This window comes from Cervus elaphus, chromosome 13 (genome assembly GCF_910594005.1).
Source record: "Cervus elaphus chromosome 13, mCerEla1.1, whole genome shotgun sequence".
In the NCBI taxonomy this organism is placed as follows: Eukaryota; Metazoa; Chordata; class Mammalia; order Artiodactyla; family Cervidae; genus Cervus; species Cervus elaphus.
The window spans coordinates 63,129,596-63,146,582 of NC_057827.1; the positions used below are offsets into that span (position 1 = coordinate 63,129,596).

General features: G+C 44.2%; 1 protein-coding gene across 1 annotated transcript in view; it reads left to right on the forward strand.

Moving 5' to 3' along the window:
- AK7 (adenylate kinase 7) overlaps positions 1-16,987 on the forward strand; it is a 62,575-nt gene that overhangs the window by 22,454 nt on the left and 23,134 nt on the right. The window contains exons 5-9 of the mRNA XM_043922569.1: positions 6,988-7,098; positions 11,051-11,131; positions 12,426-12,514; positions 14,403-14,493; positions 16,043-16,120. Coding sequence (XP_043778504.1) covers positions 6,988-7,098; positions 11,051-11,131; positions 12,426-12,514; positions 14,403-14,493; positions 16,043-16,120 — 450 coding nt within the window. The remainder of the gene's footprint in view (positions 1-6,987; positions 7,099-11,050; positions 11,132-12,425; positions 12,515-14,402; positions 14,494-16,042; positions 16,121-16,987) is intronic.

Here is a 16,987-nt window from a genome sequence, read left to right on the forward strand (position 1 = left end):
CTGAGCACACACTTTTTTATAAGGCTGATATCATCGATTTGTCTGCTGACATCAGATTTCCATCTGCTGCTTTGTCTCCATGGCGCTGTGCCTGTGAACTGCCTTTTCATCCAAGAGCTGAATCACACTATAATCTTTGAAAAGACATCCTAAAAGGCAATTAGACCAACATGCGTAGTACCTAAGTCAGTATAAAGATGATGTGTGCTCAAGGTGACCCCAAGGTGACCCAGGGTCCAAGGAGCACAGCACGGCGGATGCTTCCTGGCTGAGCACATTGTGATAAGCCAGTGATGACAGGACACGTTCCAATTTCAGAGATGTCAAAATGGGGAAGGAAAAAGGCGCATGTTAGACTCAATGGAATGCTTTATTTATAACAAGGACGTACTTAAGCATTTATCACACTTCTTGCATCAGAGGTCATTTATCTGTTTAATTCGCTCTCCCTCAGTGGACGCAGAGGTCCTCGAGGGCAGGAACCGGAGGGTTTCTGTCCCTTTCTTGTGAATCTCACTCACCTCCTCCACTTGGTTGCCATCGCCTCAAGGAGCAGGGCTTTCACTTTATTCCTGTTGAAGTTCCAGCCCTCAGAGTGTCTAGTAAAGCGTCGGCTACAAAACAGTCGTTGGTCACTTGACTGGCTGATCATTTCGCTGGCCTGATTGATTGTCCTCACTCCTTCAGTTATTAACAAACTTATACAGACTTAAGCAAAATGGGGATTTATTAACTCATAACTGGGTAGTCAGACAATGGCCTTCAGATACAGCTGTATCTAGGGGCTTAAACAGTGCTCAGAACTAACCTACTCTTTCTCTCCCTTCAATTGCTTCTTTTCTCCTCTAGACTTATTCTTGATTAAGCTCTCCACTCCTTCTGGCCCCTAGGAGCTCCCAGGCTTATATCTCTAGAGCTTGACTTCTCTTCTCCCTTTAGGCCATGTCCCTCCCCAGATCTGGAATATGCTGTTCTTCCAGGCCTTATGTCACAGGCCTAACCATGAACCAGTCACTGTGACCAGGGGAATGCCGAACACTGATTGACCAGAGCTGGGATCATGTACCCACTTCTAGAGGCAGGAATGATCAGCCTCCTGAACTAAATAGGCCGAGTGGGGAAGAGATGGTTCCTCCAAAGAAAATATGGGGAAGTGGCTCCAGTGTTAGCTTCTGTGTTCCTTTGGCATGTTCCCATCCTCTCACCATGTTTTGTTTTTTTTAAACAATTTTTTGTTGTTCTTCAGTCACCCAGTCATGCCCGACTCTTTGCAACCCCATGGACTGCAGCCTTCCTGTCCCTCACCATCTCGCAGAGCTTGCTCAGACTCATGTCCTCTGAGTCGATGATGCCATCCAGCCATCTCATCCTCTGTCGCCCCCTTCTCGTCTTGCCCTCAATCTTCCCCAGCATCAGGGTCTTTTTCAATGAGTCGGTTCTTTGCATCAGGTGGGCAAAGTATTGGAGCTTCAGTTTCAGCATCCGTCCTTTCAATGGTTATTCAGGATTGATTTCCTTTAGGATTGACTGGTTTGATCTCCTTGCTGTCCAGGGGACTCTCAAGAGTCTTCTCCATCACCACAACTTGAAAGCATAAATTATTCAGCTCTCTCATAAATTATTCAGTCTTCCTTCTGGTCCAGCTCTCACACCCATACATGACCACTGGAGAAACCATGTCTTTGACCATATGGACCCTTGCCAGCTAAGTGCTCTCTGCTTTTCAACATGCTGTCTAGGTTTGTCATAGATTTTCTTCCGAGGAGTAAGCGTCTTTTAATTTCATGGCTGCAGTCACAGTCCACAGTGATTTTCGAGCCCAAGAAAATAAAATCTGCTGCTGTTTCCTCGTTTTCCCCATCTATTTGCCCTGAGGTGGTGGGACCAGGTGCCATGATCTTAGTTTTCTGAATGTTGAGTTTCAAGCCAGCTTCATCATTCTCCTCTTTCACCTTTCTCCTCTTTCATCAAGAAGGTCTTTAGTTCCTCTTTGCTTTCCGCCATTTGAGTGGTATTATCTGCATATCTGAGGTTGTTGATATTTTTCCCGGCACTCTTGATTGTAGCTTGAGCGTCACCCAGCCCGGCATTTCTCATGATGCACTCTGCATATAAGGTAAATAAGCAGGGTGACAATCTACAGCCTTGACATACTCCTTTCTCATTTTGAACCAGTCCATTGTTCCAAGTCCGGTTCTATCCGGTCACATGACCACACCCAACTGCAAGGAAGCCTGGGAGACGCCGTCTAGCTCTGTGCCCAGGAAGTCAGCTGAGTCCAGGCTCCTCTGGGAACGGCTTATCCCTAATGAAGGAAGATGCAGCGTTTGTCCCTCTGGAGATGTTGTCGTGCCTGGATGTGACACCTGAAACTGCTGCTGACAGTCTTCTGTGAGCCTGAAGAGGAAGACCACACCCCGAGGGAGACAAACTTAAAAAGGCATCCAAAGAGCGGAGAAGACGCCCATCACACGACACCTGAAAGCGCTTGATTTGGGGATGTTACTCATGGGAACTAATGCATCCTCGCACTTTTGAGGCCATTTTGAGTTCCAGTTTTTGTTGTTTGTAGCCAAAAACACCTAAACAAATACAAAACTGCATTTAGTTCAGTTCAGTTCAGTTCAGTCGCTCAGTCATGTCCGACTCTCTGCGACTCCATGGACTGCAGCACGCCAGGCCTCCCTGTTCATCACCAACTCCCGAAGCTTACCCAAACTCATGACCATTGAGTGGGTGATGCCATCCAACCATCTCATCCTCTGTCGTCCCCTTCTCCTCCTGCGTTCAATCTTTCCCAACATCAGAGTCTTTTCCAATGAGTCTGCTCTTCCCACCAGGTGGCCAAAATATTGGAGTTTCAGCTTCAACATCAGTCCTTCCAATGAACACCCAGGACTGATCTCCTTTAGGATGGACTGGTTGGATCTCCTTGCACTCCAAGGGACTCTCAAGAGTCTTCTCCAACACCGCAGTTCAAAAGTATCAATTCTTCTTCATTCAGCTTTCTTTATGGTACAGTTAAGATAGTTTTAATACAAAAGGATAAGTAGAATAGAATATTTTCATTTGTAAATATTATACAATTTCAATAAGTTGGAGAATCTTAATATACCCAGGTTTTATCCATAGTATCTGTTTTAGAAGCATGGGGACTTCCTCAGTGGTCCAGCAGTTCAGACTCCATCTTCCAATGCAGAGGGCACACGTTTGATCCCTGGTTGCAGAACTAAGGTCCCACATGCCATGGGGTGCAGCCAAAAATTTAAAAATAGTAATAAAAGTATAGCTATGTATTTTTTTTTTATACTGAGTGAAGAGGGGGACCAGAGATGACACTGGCTTAACCGGATAGCCCAGAAGAGCAGATGGGCTGTGTCATCACACATACTGATCGGATGGGAGAAAGAAAATAATGACCAGGGGGAAAAGAGTCCAGCAAGTGATCCACATGGGGAGTCAAACACAATGATCAATTAAAAAGAGGGTCCAAAAAAAAAAATAAAAAAAAATAAAAAAAAAAAGAGGGTCCCACAGAGTCTTACCGGACAACAGGTTCAGCCAAAGTCCTTGAAGAAAAGGGAGATGACTGTACAGAGTCAGTTCTCCGCTTCCTAAGAAGATGAGGCCTATCAGTGAGCCTATTGATTGTAATGAGGTGTTAATGAGCAGGCAGTTTCGGGAAATGGAAACACACATCAACACACAAAGGTAAGAGTCTAGGTTTTACTCCGACAATACGGCAACTCATCACTTACTGGAAAAGCGACCGATACAGATGGCTGCCAGAGACTGGCACCTGTATGAAAGATGCAAGTTTAAAAGACGTTTTATTTGTCATTTGTTTGTAACATGTGGAATTTCAGGGCTAGAGGGAACACAGCCCCGCGATCGGTAGCGACATTTCGAAATGTACAGACCAGATCTCAGTCCCAACCAGAAACTGGAGATGACAGCTCGAAGCCTGCAGCCCAGGATTGGCTAGACCTTCTGGGCCCAAGTGCCCGTACGGACCAGAGAGGGTGGCCCAGTCTTAGGCTCAGAATGCAGGGGAGACACTGACTGGCTGTCCAGACCTGTGACCAGAGAAGCAGGTCACCTGGAATATAACTGTTTCTGTCACAAGGCCCAGCAGAGGGCATTGGGCAGCCAGTCACAGTGAGCAGGAAGGTCAGTTAGGCAGGCTGGCCACGGTGTCATAGTCACCAGGACCAGAGAGACTCCATCCTGAAGGCAAAGCTGATTATAGATCCGCTGTTAGGAGGATTGCCAGATGTAGCTAATAAAAATACAGGACACCCAGGTAAATTTGAATTTCAGATAAACTGCAAATAATATATCATGTAAGTGTATCTCATGCCCGAAGACATACTCATACTTGAAAAAATATGTATTTGTTTATGTGGCATTCAAATTTAGCTGGGTGTCCTCTATTTTATCTGGCAGTCCTACATATGAATGACTGGATATATTTAATAGGTCAGCTAATTAGATGACATGTATTCATTGAGTATCTACTGTGGACACAGAATTGGGACTAACTGGATCTTCCCCCCAAAACTCAATCCCTCTCAGTCTTTCTCCCAGTAGCGTCACCACATGTCCGTTGCTCACCTTCTCTCCCTTCCGTCCATCAGTCAGTTCATCAGTCAATTCTGTTAATTCTGCATCCAAAATGTCTCCTAAATCCATCGTGTTCTCTTTGTATCTGCGAGCTACCAGGATGGCCTCGGAACTGGCAGCTGCCGTCACATCCTTCCAACGCAGTCTCCAACAAACAGCCTAAGTGATCTTGTTCAAATATAATTCAGATCATGCTATTGTCGTTGTTGTTCAGTCGCTAAGTCATGTCTTTGCGACCCCATGGACTGCAGCATGCCAGGCTTCCCTGTCCTCCACTATCTCCTGGAGTTTGCTCAAGTTCATGTCCATTAAGTTGGTGATGTTATCGTCCTGCTTAAAATGCTGAAAATCCTCCCATGCCTTCTCATGCCTTCAGAATGAATCTGAACTCCCCCACCTGGTCCACCAGCCCTGGCAGCCTGGCACTGCCTGCCTCCTCCTCTCCCAATCCCCAGCTTGACTCCAGTCATTTCAGCCCTTCTTCCCATTTTTCAAACCTGCCAACAATTGTTCCGCCTCAGGGGTCTCATTCTTGTGTTCCTTCTGCCTCTCTGATTAACTTTGGGTAAACCCCGGACTCAGATGCTTTGGACTGGTTGTTTATCTTAGAGCAATGTGATGTGATTGGAAGGCTTCTGATTAGACTGTATTTTTTGAAATCCTGGGACTTTCCTGGAGGTCCAGTGGTTAAGACTCTGTGCTTCCATGGCACGGGGCACTGATTCAATCCCTGGTCAGGGAACTAAGATCCCATATGCTGTGCAGCTCAGTCAAAAAAAAAAAAAAAAAAAATCAGAATCCTACTCCAAGTAGGACCTCTAAATCTGCATGGATTGGGGAGAAATCTGTACCATGGATTTCAGTTTCTCCGTTTGTTCTACAGGAAGTTTTTGTTGAACTGTCCCTCCGAGGGACTCTGTAGGAGCATGAGTCGTGGAGAGACAGTGGACTGTCAAGAAATATTTTCCATTCCTGATTCTTAGGACAAACTGATATCCTATCTGATGAAGCCAGTTTGTAAAGCCTAAGACAGAAACTTGCAACAGGGTATGTTCTTATTAACATGGGATTGACTTGAGGGAAAGAGGCAGTGTGGAAAAGAAGAAGAAGAAGAAAAAAAAAAGCCTCACAATTTAGATTTTAAAAAATGCAACCGCAGGGGACTTCCCTGGTGGTTCAGTGGGTGAGAGTCTGCCTGCCAATGCAGGAGACGCGGGTTCGATCCCTGGTTCAGGAAGATTCCCCATGACGAGGAGCAGCTAAGCCTATGTATCACAACTACTGAGCCCACACACACTAGAGCCTGTGTTCCTCAATGAGAGAAGCCGTGGCAATGGGAAGCCCATGTACCCAAGCCAGAGGGTAGCCCCCGCTCGCCACAACTAGAGAAAAGTCCACGAAGCATCGCAGACCCAGCCTAGCCAAAAATAAATAGATAAGTAAAATTAAAAAGAATAAATGAAAGTACACACATTTCAAAGACTATTAAGAGATGAGTTTTTTTAATGTCTTAATGGAATCACGTCTCTACAGTAAAAGAAGACGTTTAAATTTTAAACTCTTGTTTAGATGAAGTGTAAATGATAGAATTTGGGGAAGTCCTTCTGGTGGCTCAGAGGTTAAAGCGTCTGCCTCCAATGCGGGAGACCCGGGTTCGATCCCTGGGTTGGGAAGATCCCCTGGAGAAGGAAATGGTAACCTACTCCAGTATTCTTGCCTGAAGAATCCCATGGACAGAGGAGCCTGGTAGGCTACAGTCCACGGCGTCACAAAGAGTCAGACATGACTGAGCGACTTCAGTTCACTTTGGTGGTTCATTGGTTGGACTCAGCACTCTCACTACCAGGGGCCTGGGTTTGATCTCTGATTGGGGAACTGAAATCTCTCAAGCTTCGAGGTGTGGTCAGAAAAAAAAAAGGATAGAATTTGACTAGCTGAAACATTTTCAAGAAAGTTAAGTCATTGTAGAAATAAGCAGTAGTTTTTAGAACACTTTGAGCTTAAAGGAAAGTTTTTTTCTTCTTTTCCACACTGCCTCTTTCCCTCAAGTCAATTCCATGTTAATAACATACCCTGTGCAAGTTTCTGTCTTAGGCTTTATAAACTGGCTTCATCAGATAGGATATCAGTCTGTCCTAAGAATCAGGAATGAAAAATATTTCCGGACAGTCCACTGAGCAGTTCATCACTTGGTCTCTCCACAATTCTCGCTCCTACACAGTCCCTCGGAGGGACAGTTCATCAATTCTTCCTGGAGAATCAAAGGGATAAACTGAAATCCATGGTACAGATTTCCCTAACATCTTGGGGCTTAGAGGTTTCCATCACGCTAACGTATGGACTCTGGCCTTTTTTCTCTCGTAGGATGACTCTGAGGTCCCATTTACTGAAGAGGATTATCGAAGAAGAAAGCAACATCCTAATTTTCTGGACCACATAAATGCTGAAAAAATGGTTCTCAAATTTGGGAAAAATGTAAGTCTCAAGTAGTAGAACCTTTTGAATAGGAAAAGCTCTTTTGGAGGAAGCTTGCAATGCACCGGGTCAGGACCATTCCACTTGCTCTGCATACATCATCTTAGCTGGCTCCCTATCTCTGCATTTAGGTCCCACGTCCTTACACTCACAGACCTCCAAGCTTCAGGCTCCCTCAGAGAGGCAGTGTCCTGACCCAAGTTCTGGTCCAGTCCCCTAAGATAGAAGCCTTGTATGGGGTCCCCAGCAGAGTCCAGTGTAAATCCAAAGGGTTCGTTGGTCCAGAAGAGGCAAATAACTCAAGAGTGGGACTGTGTGTGTGCATGCTTGCAAGGTCTTCGTTCCCCAGTTAGAGATTGAACCCTGTTCCTTGGCAGTGAAAGTACCAAATCCTAATCTCTGGATTTTCAGGGAATTCCCTCTAAGATGAAGTTTATATGCACTTTTCAGAGTAGCTGTAAGAAATAAATGAGATGGAGTCTGGGAAAAGGGAAAATGCAGTTTCCCCTTCCTCATTCCCACTTTGGGGCTTCCCAGGTGATTCAGTGGTAAAGAATCTGCCTGCCAATGCAGTGGACGTGGTTTCTGTCCCTGGGTAGGGAAGACCCCCTGAAGAAGGAAATAGCAACCTACTCCAGTATTCTTGCCTGGGAAATCGCATGGACAGAAGAGCCTGATGGGCTACAGTCCATGGGGTCACAAAAGAGTCAGACACGACTTAGCAAATAAACAACAACAACATGTGGGGTCTAGTTCACCAGCCTCGCCCCCTGCATTAGAAGCGTAGAGTTTTAGCCACACAGGGAAAGCCCTGTGTACGTATTATTTTCATTTCACAAATTGCAGACATTGTGGGAAAGGGGTGTCAAGTGGTAGGGAGCTGTGATTCAAACCTGGATCCGTCAGACACCAAAGCCTGTGGTATCTGTTATTTTTTTCCTGACTCCGAAAAGTCTGAAACCCCACCATTCAATAGAGTTGATCTTTACACATCTATGTCACTTGATTCTTGACATACCTCTAGGAATTCACCTAAACAAAGATAGTAGCTTATTAGCCTTCACTTGCAGAAAAATTATCATTTTGAAATCCATATATTATAAAATTTTTAAATTTCTCTATATTTATCAAAATATATGACAGGGATACCTTGGTGATGAATAAGTAGTAACGAGCTAAAAATTGAGAGTTTGCTTACTGTGTACCAGGTACTGTCCCAGATGTATTACTTACAGTACCTCATGTAATCCTCATATACCTCATAGGTAATCCTCACAATTTTTTGAATTAAGTGATATTATCATTAGCCTCATTTAACGTACGTGGCATTTATATAGAACCCCCAAACCTCTAAGTTTCCATCCATTCCTATTTTCCCATAGTCACGAGACCTTCAGTAGTGGTAGGTAATTATAGTTCTAAGACGACACCTAGTGGTCTCAGAAGATATTACAGTGGGAACTCTGTTACCAAAACTCTGTGCTACTAGTAAATTTTTTTCTTTTTTACTTTGGCAATACAAACACTGTGAATATGAAATATTTGAAGGAAAAAAATATGAGATTAGGAATTCTAATTCATTTTCTGTCCATTAACTTATGATCTTAGCCAAGTCATTCAACTTTTGGAGTTAAATAGGTAATATAAAAGGGTTTAGACTAAACAATCTAAATTTCTTCCAGCTCCAAACCCTATATCTATATTATATTAAACCTGTCTCAATATAAAATCCATGATTTCTTGATCACTTACGTCTAAATCACGGGTTGAGAAGGCATGATCACACATGCAAAAATAATGTGTCTGAGTGTTAGTCGATCGGTCGTGCCCGACTCTTTGCGACCCCGTAGACTGCAGCCCACTGGGGTCCTCTGTCCATGGGATTTGCCAGGCAAGGATACTGGAGTGGGTTGCCATCTTCTCCAGGGGATCATCCCAACCCAGAGATCGAACCCAGGTCTCCTGCACTGCAGGCAGATTCTTTACCGACTGAGCTACGAGGGAAGCCCTTATTGGATGTGAACGACAATCTAAAATGGAAAAATAAGGGAATTCCGTGGCGGCCCAGTGTTTAGGACTCTGCATTTTCACTTCAGGGGCCATGGGTTCAATCCCTGGTCAGGGAACTATGATCCGGAGTGCCTGTGCAGTGTAACCATAAATAAATAAATAAAATGGAGAAACAGCATCATCTGAATATCTTTTTTTTATTATAAAAACATGACATATGGCCCATGCTGTAAATGAGACAATCAAAATTTAGTTTTAAAGATCTATTTTTTTTATCCCAAGTTTTCTTTTTAAATTTTTTCTTAATTAAAGTAGTGGTGATATACAATGTCGTGCCAATCTCTGCTCTACAGTAAAGAGACTCAGTTATACACATACATGCATTCATTTTTTTATATATTTTCCCATTATGGTTTATCACAAGATATTGAATACAGTTCCCTGTGCTATACAGTAGGACCTGTTGTTTCCCATTCTAAATGTAATAGTTTACATCTACCAACCCCAAACTCCCAGTACAGCCCTCTCTCTTCCCTCCTCGTCAACCCCCGTCTATTCTATATGTTTGTGAGCCTGTTGCTGTTCTGTAGATAAGTTCGTTTGTGTCATATTTTAGATTCTATGTGTAAGTGATATCATACGGTATTTGTCTTTCTCTTTCTGACTTACTTCACCGAGTATGATCATCTCTAGCTGCAAATGGCATTATTTAGTTCTTTTTTAGGGCTGAGTAGTATTCCATTGTGTATATGTACCACATCTTTATCCATTCCTCTGTTAATTATCCCAAGCTTTGTTAATCACTCTTTTCTGAACAGTTAGTGAGATAAGGTTGATCTGGCCAATTTGTTCATCCTAATAACTCTTCTTTAACCTAGTGTTTTTCATCAAGTAGATAGACCCTTGGAAAGAATCTCGTAACTCACATCCGTTCAGATCCTACTGTGTAGCAGGCACTGTGGGTGGGAGCTGGTCTCACAACCATGAACAGAACAGACGTGATCACTGCCTTCCTGGGGCTGGTTGTCCAGTATTTATCTACTGTCACCACGCTGGCAGCCCTCACATTCATAGTTACAAGCTATACCATAAACACAGGACTGAGGACCAATGTAGCATTCTGAGGCAAGTTCATAGGCTGTCCAATCCTTTAGGAGCTTTTCTGTTATCATGGTCCCTCCGAAAACCCAGGGGACCCAGTCACCTTGCCCTTGCCTTGACTATCCACTGGTCGGTCCGGATGTACAGGAACGTAGATGAATCACAATTCCCTGGTAGCTCAGCTGGTAAAGAATCCACCTGCAACGCAGGAGACCCTGGTTGCATTCCTGGGTCGGGAAGATCTGCTGGAGAAGGGATAGGCTACCCACTCCAGTATTCTTGGGCTTCCCTGGTGGCTCAGCTGGTAAAGAATCCGCCTGCAATGCGGGAGACCTGGGTTCGATCCCTGGGTTGGGAAGATCCCCTGGAGAAGGGAAAAGCTACCTACTCCAGTATTCTGGCCTGGAGAATTCCATGGACTATACAGACTCGCAAAGAGTCAGATGGGACTGAACAGCTTTCATTTTTCACAAAGTTCACTCAGAGACCCCAGTTCCTTCATACTGGTGGTGGTGGTGGGGTGTTCCCATCCCTACTTGGGTTCCATCCTCATTTCACAAGTCTCTCTTCAACTTACCAACATCCAGCCTCCCCAGATCAAATCTCAGTGGTGACAGGGTGGGGGGTGTCTGTAGTGATAATTGTACTTCAGACACCAATGAGCATGCTCTAATTAGCTGAAGGATTAACAAGAAGAGGCCAGGCACACACAATATGTTAGGAGTTTTTGGAAGAGGTGATGAGATTTACTAAACTGCTCATTTAAAAAAAAAATCACTAAAATAATCTGATTCACTGTGATTTATAATAATACATTTTTTTTTTGTATTTTATCTAATAGGTCAGAAAATTCACCACTTATGTAGTGGCTGCTGGACTTCAGTATGGAATGGAAGGAGGCATCTTGCATGCTTTTTTTAAGGTATGACTTTTCTATAACTATAAGGATTTTTTTTAAGATGGCAAATTTCTAAATATTTATTTTTCTAATTTATTTATTTTTCATTAGAAAGAAAATCTTTCCCGGGGTTGGGCTGTTCAATCCCATGACTGGTGCCAGTGACTCAAACATCAGTGTCCAGTGAAACTCCCTCTCCTTAGTTCTCTCTCTGCAGGTCCAGCATTTCAACTTGGATGTTTCACAAATCCAAACTGTATCTATGATTACTTCCAAATCTGCAGCTCTTCCCCAGGTCCCATATCAGAAAACTGGGCCACCTTGCACCCAGCTACACCAACCAAAGCCCAAGTCTTCCCTCTTTCTCATCCATCACAAGATCCCCAAGCCCCATAGAGACAACCTCCCCAGAATCTCCCTTTCTTCAACCCAACACTCCCAACTCCCCATCCACCGACTGGGCGAAACCCTCTCTCGTCCTCACCTGTCAAGGCGTACGTCTCTCCACTGAAAGTCTTACTTCCCATCATCCCTTCACAAGAAAGTGAAAGTGGAAGTGTTGGTCACTCAGTGATGTCCAACTCTTTGCGACCCCATGGACTGTAGCCCACCAGGCTCCTCTGTCCATGGGATTCTCCAAGTAAATACTGGGGTGGGGTGCCATTCCTTTCTCCAGGGGATCCTAAAGCAAATCCAGTCATTTCACTTCCCTGCTTAAAGCCCTTAAATGGTTTTTCCCAAGTCCAAAATATCCAGCGACCTACTGCGGCCCCCACCCCTACCTCTTTCACTCAGGATAGTTAAACAGTACCCAGACTATCTATTTATTTACTGAAATGTTTAATGAAGGGAAAAGACAAGGATTTGGACTCTGTGAAGATCATGGTTCAAATTCAGTGTAAAAGTCTTATCAGAAGTCTAATTCCTGGAAGGTACTTTATCCACTAAGCATTTCATCTACAAACTGATGATAATAACCCCCAACCAGTGGGGGTACTTTGAAATTTTAATTCTCATAAAAATGAAAATTAAAGACATTGTGCATACTGCAGTATGTTCTCTCTATGTAGATAACAGGCAGATGACTACTAAAGACAGCTAATGAAAAGTATTTCAGCCCTGAGGTTGCACTTTACTTCTCTTAATAGGATTTGATTAATTAAATCTCATCAGAACTGATTTATAAAACATCTTAAGGTGATTACTTCATCAGATAGAAAGATCTTTTTGGATGTCTCCGACTATGGCTGTCTTTGTGAGCTGTAATAGTCAGGCATATGGAACTGGGGGAAACTGCTTTTGCTTTTCTTTATTTTAGCTAGCTTGGTTGGGTGAAGTCCCTGCATTACCAGTGTTTGGAGATGGAACAAATGTCATTCCAGCCATTCACATCCTTGATCTAGCAGGGTAAGTGTTCTCCCAGCCATGTGACTGCTCTGGAATTAACTGACTGACACGTTTGTTTCTTACCAAGTGCTAAGATCCTCACGTGTATTATTGTATTTCTTCTTCACAACAACCCTAAGTAGAAGGTACTTTTATCAGCTCCACTTTGAAATAGTGTCTGTCTGATGAAATAGTGAAATATTACTGAAATAGTGTCTGATGAAATAGTGTCTGTCATCTAAGAGTTCCCCACCAAGTTCAAGTTCAAGTTCACCCTAGGAGCAGAATTGCACATCTTCCAGTGTTTTTCAGACTCACAGAGTATCCCCAGGTCCCCTTACCCTTCTTTGCACATGCTGACTTAGACACTAGGTAAGGGATGGGGTTCCCTTTATTTGCAGTTCATCACTTCTGCATTTCGAGTTCCAAGAGCTTCATTCTGTTATCCCCTTGGCTTACCCCACAGGAGGGAGAAGTGCCTCTCTGAGAGTCTTTCTGGTTTCTTTTTCTTTCTCTCTCTCTGTTTTTTAAATTTGGCCATGTGGCTAGTGGGAACTTAGTTCCCTGACCAGGGATAGAACCCATGTCCCCTGCAGTGAACACGTGGAGCCCTAACCACTGCACTGCTACAAAATTCCTCCTTTCTGGTTTCTCGATCCCCTCCCTTTCTCTCCACTAGTAAATTAGTTCCGATCCCAGGCAGATTTTCAGATTTGCTGGGAAACAATGAGACTTAAACTTCAGGACCCTTCCCCTGCGTGGGTCCCTTCCACAGCCCTAAACTTAATCTTTATTATTGTTCTCAAAGAAGGAGTCCCTAAGCTTCGGACTCCGCTCAAAACCTCAATCTGCTCCAGGCAACATTAACACTGAACACGGTGAGGCTGAGACAGACTCTTCTTTTCTGCAGAAACTGTACATTACCACGTTATCAGGTTTTAAAGATGTGAAAGCATCTTACACTATTAAATTAATTAAATTATTCCCATTACACAAGGACTCAGGGCCCCTTTCGGTAGAATCTTTCCCCTGCTAATTTCTTGAAGATTGTCAAATATTTAACAAAGGAAGAAGCTAAAAGAGGAAATGTTCTGTGAAATTAATATAAAACAAATATGAAACAGAGATTTAGACAGGTGCATTTGTTTTATTTCCATTTGACTAGAAAGAGAGCTACGATAGAGGTAGAATCGACAGTCTAGTGACAATCTTCTATTCACTGATGTTTCTCTGGAATTGTTTTTCATCTGTGTGCAAATCCCTGCTCTGCCTCTCAGTAGCTGTGTGAATTTGGGGAAGGTGCTTAACCTCTCTGGGTCTGATTTTCTCATTTGTGAGATGGGGATGATAATAGCTTACTTGATTGTTGTGAGAATTCAGTGAGGGTAAAACCTGGGGTAGCCCACAGCACAGGGTTGATGGCCTTAAGCCCTCAGAAATGTTGGCCATCATTCATTAATAATCCAGGGTGGGAAATCTAAGCCACTCCGTGCTATGTGACTTAAGGAGTCATAGCTTCTGTGAATTCCTGTCTTACTTTGTGAAAGACCTTCCCCAAAGCTCTGTCATGAGACTTCAATGAGCTACTGGGTGAATGGACTTCATCGACGCAAGTCCTGACAGGGCTCAGCTACTCTTGTAAGCAGATGGATCTGGTTTCCAATCCTGGCCCTTCTACCTTCCCAGTAACTCTTCAGCCCGAGAAATGTCACTTAACTCTTCACCAGCTTCCTCCTCTGTAGCTTGGGCACCATCATTCCAACCTTGACCTCATTGGAAAATGAAGTGAGATAATCCACTAAATCATCAAAGCCCCTGGCCCAAGGGGGTAGCAGTCGGTGAATCCTGTTTACATAAATGAACATCTCCTGTGTTTATCTCCTCGGGGATGGTGTTCCCTGGGGTACAGAGTGATCCAGAACATCATAGACCACGTGCCGAAGCTCCACTACCTGGTGGCTGTGGACGAGTCAGTTCACACCCTGGAAGACTTTGTCAAGGTACTGCTGTGTCATCCCGGCTTGGATGGCATCTCTTAAATCCTTTTACCCAAGCCCCTCAAGGCGGAATCAGGGGTGCTTACAAGACTGGGTGCAGAGTGGGGTGGAGCCTAAAATAGAACGTCCTTCAACCCAAGCTTGGGCTTTCCTGGTGGCTCAGTGGTAAAGAATCCGCCTGCCAATGCAGGAGACTCGGGTTCGATCCCTGCATCAGGAAGAGCCCCTGGAGAAGGAAATGGCAACCCACTCCAGTGTTCTTGCCTGGGAAGTCCCATGGACAGAGGAGCCTGGCAGGCTACAGTCCACGGGGTCTGTATAACAACAACAAAACCGAAGCCTGCTATTTGTATCTGCAGTATATGTATGCTGGGAAGTTACAACCACAATAGTCTCTCTCCAGTATCTGCACAGAAAAGAGCAGAAAAGACCACTGTTCAGACACAAGTCACACACCAGAGTACTAGAAGCTGCCTGTGACCTGTGCCCCAGAGTACCGACAGTGGTCAAGTTCTCCAAACCTACTGGCAGCATGCAGGACCTCTGGATCTTTGAAGGTCTCCTCTCCTGTCCAGGCTGCTCTGGCTAAAGGTCACCTTGTGGCCCAGCTGGCTCAGCCAGTGCGGCCTTCCCTTGCCCCTCCCCAGGCCACCCCCTACTCATCTTTTTTTGGGAGGAGGGTCCCACACAGAGCACCATGTGCGATCTTAGTTCCCTGACCAGAGACCGAAGCTGGGCCCTCTGCGATCAGAGTGTGGAATCCTAACCCCTGAACTGCCAGGGAACTGACCCCTCCTCATCTTTACGGCTCAGCTCAGGGGCTTCCGTGGTGGTCCAGTGGCTGGGACTCGAGCTCCCGCCGCAGGAGGTGCAGGTTCGATCCCTGATGGTGGAAGTACTTCCTGCCGAGTGTATGTGTGCTCAGTCGCTTAGTCGTGTCCAGCTCTGTGCGACCCCACGGACTGCAGCCCTCCAGGCTCCTCTGTCCACGGGGTTCTCCAGGGAAGAACACTGGAGTGGGCTGCCATTTCCTGCTCCAGGGGATCTTCCCGACCCAGGGATGGAACCCATGTCTCCTGCATCACCTGCATTGACAGGTGGGTTCTTTACCACTGAGCCTCCTGGGAAGCCTACCGCATGCTGAAAGGTGCGGCCAAAATAAGTAAATAAAGATTCACCGTGGACATCTCCCTCTGCACCCTCCCTACCTCCATCCCACCTCCCCTGCAGCCCCAGCACCGCTTTTCCATATTCCTAACATCAGACATCACACACCAGCATCTGAGTACCCGTCTGTCTCTCCCTTTTCAGATTGGGAGCTCCCCGAGGGCAGGGATCGGGCTTTATTCATCTCTGTGCCCATCATCTGCCTGCAGTGATGATCCTTTGTTCTGTGTGGAACAAATAAACAGTGCATGTCCTCAGGGCTCTCCCCCGTTGCTTTGCAGATTTTTTTTTTTTTTGTATTCAGTTATGTTTATATTTATTTGAGAAATTTTATATTAAAATCTTACAGGTCAACCAAAATAATATTTCTGTTTTTCTCTAACAGTGCATCAGTAAAAGTACTGGCCCTGGGAAAATCCAGAAAATACCCAAGGAAAATGCTTTCCTAACCAAGGACTTAACAGTTAGTATATGAGAGTTTTTTGTATTTTGTTTTTTTTTTTCCTACTCTTTTCCTAAAGGTATTGCTTCTTGAGGGATCTGGAGTCAGAAGATCTGGCTTGCACTTTCATTTCAGCTCCTAAGGCACAGTGGACATTCTAACCTATCTTCTTCTCTTCTGTGAGCCTGTTTTGTTAGGTTTTGTTTTTTCCTTTTTTTTTTTTTTCCTTTTCTCTGAAAATCCTTCAGAGATCATGGTCAGAAAATATATTTGAAAGCTGTCTAATGTGTAAAATGCTATACAAACATTGGATGCTGTTCTCTTTGGCGTCTTTGTAAAATTCAAAGAGGAGGCTGAATTTCTGATTTCATTACCACAACAAGAAAGTACAGTTTTAGCCATGCAGTGCATTCCTCCAGCTTGTTTTAGGATATAATCTTTTTTGTTTTTGTTTTTGTTTAATAAATAAAGTCTAGCAAAACCGTTCACTGGGACATGTTTCTAAAAGGACTGATATCTTTGCTTGCTTCTGAGAAGTAGAACTGTGTGGGTGGTGATTGGGGCCAAAGAGGGGTACTTATCCCCTCTACTTTTTTTAAGTGTTGAGTATAGTTGATTTCCACTGTGGTGTTCATTTCAGGTGTACAACAAAGTGATTCAGTATATATACATGTATCTGTTTTCTTCAGATTCTTTTCCCCTGTAGGTTATTACAAAATATTGAGTCGAGCTCTCTGTATGATACACTAGGTCCTTGTTGGTTATCTACTTTATATATAGTAGGGTGTATATGTTTCCCCTGTACTTTTTATTCTTTTGGATGTTGAACCATGAGATTGCACTACTCAAAAAATAGGTAGAATTTAAAAAAAAAAAAAAAAACTTTTT